The sequence below is a fragment of the Halyomorpha halys genome, unplaced genomic scaffold (genome assembly GCF_000696795.3).
Source record: "Halyomorpha halys isolate HHAL.00 unplaced genomic scaffold, Hhal_1.1 Scaffold1183.1, whole genome shotgun sequence".
Taxonomy (NCBI): Eukaryota; Metazoa; Arthropoda; class Insecta; order Hemiptera; family Pentatomidae; genus Halyomorpha; species Halyomorpha halys.
Window position 1 is genome coordinate 599,951 of NW_027112552.1, and position 5,193 is coordinate 605,143.

Here is a 5,193-nt window from a genome sequence, read left to right on the forward strand (position 1 = left end):
TTAGATTGTAAAACTATTATTATTAGTATGTGTATCTGACTATACAATCTGAGATACAGGAATATTCATTCAAAACAGCCTCCATAATAGTTAGTCAGGACAGAAAGTTGTCTCTTGAAAGGATCAACTATTAAATATGTAAAGTTTTGAAGATGATGCGGTGATTTGGGGCAAAGAGGTGTTCCATCTTTTTGGTAGGCAAAGACCTTGAAGACCACAGATCTCACCCTTATGTCAGACGAACCTTCTATTCTCTCCACACTTAAAAAAAAAAATAAAAAAAAATAATGATAAATAAAATTACGAGCTACGTGAAACATAAATGGGTATGTAGGGATCAAATATAATTTACCTCATAAGGTCTTTATAAATATCTTTTGTAGTTTGTAAATATGGTTCGATATTAAAATCACGTTGGCACCACTCACCACCGAGGTATATATGCTTAAAAATGTTGAATATAAACTCATTCCTTTCACTTTTAGAATATAGATTATAAAGATCGTGTTCTTCAACCAATAGCATCTGTGAAAAGAGAAAAAAAAATTATAAAAAAAATCTCCAGATAAGAGATTTTAATTAATTGATTGTTCTAATTTTACACATTTTTTCCTCTCTAATTAGTTACTCACAGCCAAAATGTTGTCGTCAATGTAGAACCCTTCACGTTTATCTTCGAAGCATTGCCGTATCTCACCGTTGGGCCGAGTCATATTATTATTCCGATCCAAGATGCGGTCAAAAAAAGCCATCGATGTCTGTGTTGCAGCCACTGGCTCGTATTCAACTTTAGCCGCGGGTATACCTTCCATGTAAAGCATAATTAAAATATAAAATTTTAAAAGTTTTATTATTTTTGTAAAGTCCTCAAATATTCGAATTTAAATGTGATGGTCTGGATTGCGTCAAAGAAAACAATAATTAAAAATAGTAAAGTACGAGTATTTCTTTAGAGCCAACGTGTATAATCTCCGTGTGACAAAAGCTTGATTTTTTAAATCAAGTTGATCTTTTTATTAATTCACATACGGTCAACTAATTGTATACAGCTGAATTTGAAGTTTAAAGGTCAAAGATTGAATTTAATCATAAATTTATACTTTTTCTTATAATTTATTTATTGTTATTTACAACTATATAAAAACATATACAAAATGTAAATTTGCTGTTAGTGATAGAGAGTCTGGAGAATCTGCCCATTGATAGAATTCCAATGAAATGCACAAGAACTCGAGGCCTTATCTTTTTCCTATTTTTTTTTTCATCACCTAGAAGGATTATTAGCTAATGAAGGAGAAGCCATGTTAGAAACAAGTGGGTTTGGATGGTTGGGAAGTTTATCATGGAAGAATTGGTATCTGGTTCTGTCCAAACCGGCAACATGTGAGGTATTGAGGTCCTGATGGATGACTTGATTTACAAAGTAAGGAGCATTTAGGATTTTAGGAAGAATTGAGTTCGAAATTCTGCCAAACCTTAGGTTCTTCAGTCACTGCATTGAAACGGGTTCATAAATTAACTATTTGATATACATTTTCTGGCAAAGTTGGAGTTTCTACCCAGTTATTTTATTTATTTTTTTTTTTTTTTGTAATCAACGTAAATCCAAGTATACATATAAATGATACATTGACGTGAAATTAAATTTTTCACAATAAATCAAAAGTGGTTTAATCATTTTCAATCTTTCATTATCATATACGATCGGAATTCAATCATTTTGTAGTTCAATATCTCTTTTTATAGACCGAATAATGAAAAGATTAAACGACAAATTAAAGTGTTTTCATCCTTAACGAAACTAATAACATTTCCTTCATTCATAAAAAAAAAAAAATACTACCGGATAACTTGAGATAGTGGCATTCCACAGGCTTGTGTAACAGTGACTCACACGTCACTAGCTAGAAACTAGTAGTCATAATGAAATCATACAAACCCAAGGAATGACCTCGCGTTATCTTCGTAATTTCATCACCGAGATGCTTCATCATACTAATATTTTGGTCCCATTTATTATAATTATGAAGAAGATGGTAAAAAAAAACAAAAATAGTAATATCCACTTTATTAACATAACACCCCTAATGAAGCTCTACAAAGTGGGGCGAAACGTCGGAAAAAAAAAGTGCTTCATTATTTTTGCTCTTTTTTTACCGCAACCCTAACCATCTTCTTCATAATTTGAAATTATACGGTCAATTATTAATATATATAACATGTTTTTTAAATATCTTATTTTCTAGGGAGGGATGGAAAAGTAGTTTAAGGCATATAACTGCCGAAATAAGTCGGTAAACGTTTTACAGGTTATATAACATGTTGGAAACGATTTGGTTCGTCCTCCAAATAATGTTTTTCAGGTTAGATTGAAAAAACTATCGAGCGAGGGTAGGTGGGGGGGAGGATTAAAAGTAGAATTAAATTCAAAATTTCAAAACGACCTGCAGCGTATTAAAAACAACTTCACTAAAATTATGTTAAGCACATGATTTTATTGTTAACTTTTTTGTTATGCCATTAGGTAGTATAGGTGAATATGTTTAATACGTTTTACTTTTCCCTTCCTAAACAACTCATGGGAGATTTTGTATTCAGTATTCTTTCAGGCATCATGCAAATGAACTTGTTAAGCTATTTTTCATATTCTAATTATTCTTAATACAATTTTGAATACTGAAATATTCTTCTCTGTTCAGGTAACCTATTAATCTGGCATGATGGATTCAAAAATTTTTAAATAATGATAAGAAATTTATCTGTAAATAATAGACAAAATATTTTAGAAGATTGATCGAAAATTTTAAAGATTTGAAAAATAGCACAATTATTTCCATCAGACTTGAAAGTTTAAATATATCTCATTCGTCAATTGATATACTTTAATTCAGATAGGGATAAGTATTTTTTATTAAAAGTAAAAATATTACCTATAGGATCCCATCCAGATCGATAAACCTCTAATGTAGAATAGACAGCGGGGTCCTTGAAGAACGCCTGAAATGTTAATAAACATATTATTCACCGAGAATTGTTATAATTATTATTTTATATTCAGTTCACAAAATATGCAAATCAACAATCACATAAATTAAGATATAATATATAGCAATACAAATATAGAGGGAAAGTTATAGGAGCAGAACAGATAGTATTAAAATATATTTTATACTATAATAAAATTATGTAGCTTCCTGGCAAATTCATTAAACATTATTATCTAAATTTCCTCAAAAATATATATTACTCTATTAACTGAAATTAAATAAATAGATGACAAGTTTTAATTATTTTTTTCTAAAAAAGAATGGTGAAGTAAAAAATTAGATATAATATATAATTAAACTGAAATTACTATAAAATTGAAAAGAAATATATGTGTATAAAATCTGAAATATTAATATGCTATAGAATAAATCATAAAAAATAGCAAATAAACTACAGATGGACTGAGTTAACTCGTTTAATTCAATTTTTGAGCTAAAGTCGTTTGAAAAGAACCATTAAATGATTTGAGCCATCAAAAATGAAAATTGGTCCACTCAGTTGGCTCAAAAATCGTTACATACTTACAAATGAGCAGGTTTATGAGAACCCAAAAACACAACACCCTCCTTTTTCCTCCGTCGTAGTTAAATAAAAATAATTTTAATGTTTCAAATTAAATTCATGGTAAGGTCCACTATCCCGAAAATTTCTTATTTACAAATCTTCAACAAAACAAATAATTGACTTTTTTCAATTGCCGGAGATGGTGAATTTGTTTTCTTAGATCTTAAAACCATTATAACTCGTGCATACATTAGCCAAACTCAAATGTTTTAGTACCGTTGAGAAAATCGGTCTTTATGATGATAAGAATAAAATATACATTTGTTGGATTTAAAGGCAATAAAAAACATTTAACAATCGTAAATGCATTGTACTTTAAATTCAAATAAAATTTGGGTTCGATGAAGCCACTTTGTGTATTAAAACGTCCTTTTGAAACTGTTGTGGTCAACAAAATTTGGTAATTATTATTTTATAATATATATTATGTAAATACACACACATATACATTAGACCATGTTTATACAATGTTAAAAAGAAGAGAATTGACAAAAGTATTTTTTTTTTTATACAATTTCATTTTCTTTTTAAATATATCCGCACCTAATGTGATGAAGTCTTGTTAATTAGGAAATGAGTTATCAACTTCTTCGCAGTTAATACGGATATGCCTAATTTAATTTTCACTAATATTTATTATGACTTTTACATTTATATTTATTTCATTATCGTATTTATTAATTAATTAAATTTATGATTAGATCAATTTATTTTTAACAGCCAATGGAAGACAGACGGACAAGGTAAGGTTCAATTTCGAACCACCACTACCACTTCAAGTTCTAAAAAAAAGGTGATCAAATGACTTTAATAGAGGTTATGAAAATTTTCATTATTTGTTTGCGGAAATTTTTATAATATAGCAATTTTTTTTTTTTTATTTCATTGAAAAATGCTGTTTTACGGGATTTGAAGAATTATGGGATTAGGCACAAGACAGGAGCCCGTGGCACGGTCGCTGCTGGAGAAAGCAGTAGGTTGCAGTGCTATCAAGTAGTAGTAGTATTTTCGGTATAATCACTAAAACATAAAATAATAATTCGAATATTAACGTATAAGTTTCTCGTTTTCAAACTTATTTTTCCCTTCTCCGATTTTATTAACAAAATAACGATTTAACACAATTTTATAAGAAAATAAACCGTTAAATACATCATTAAAAAATTTGTATTGTCAAATTGTCTAATGTCGTGACAACGGCGCGCAAATTATGACTTTTCAGCTTTAGCTTATTACTAAGGTGTAGAATGACCAAAAAAAAATTGTTTGAAATCGGCGAACCCCTCCGGTTTTGTTTGTTAGTGCTAAAAGTAATAATACTGATTTAGATCCTAAAAGAAAATCAAATACTATTTCAAATAAACAAAAAAAGGCGTTGAATGCCAGAATTAATTAATAATAAATTGATTTTGGGATTTGTCTCATTTTTTATTATTATTGGCAATAACTTTTAACAAGCTTTTGGATTTGAATCAATGATGTTGTCGGGGTTGTCTGGTCTGAGGCGATTTCTCCAGCCTGATGTCTCTTAACAGAAGGCCCACGACAAGACGTATTCAATTATGGTTAAGAAAGGAAGGC

The 5,193-nt window shown here is 29.3% G+C and overlaps 1 protein-coding gene across 1 annotated transcript; it reads right to left on the bottom strand.

Moving 5' to 3' along the window:
• Positions 1-2,997, bottom strand: LOC106688711 (cilia- and flagella-associated protein 300; the record flags this gene model as incomplete). Its single annotated transcript, XM_014433287.2, is given in 4 exon segments — positions 1-261; positions 353-525; positions 633-805; positions 2,931-2,997. Coding segments are annotated over 4 exon segments (609 nt in total), but the record flags the coding sequence as incomplete, so codon positions are not given.
• Positions 2,998-5,193: the final 2,196 nt, after the last annotated feature.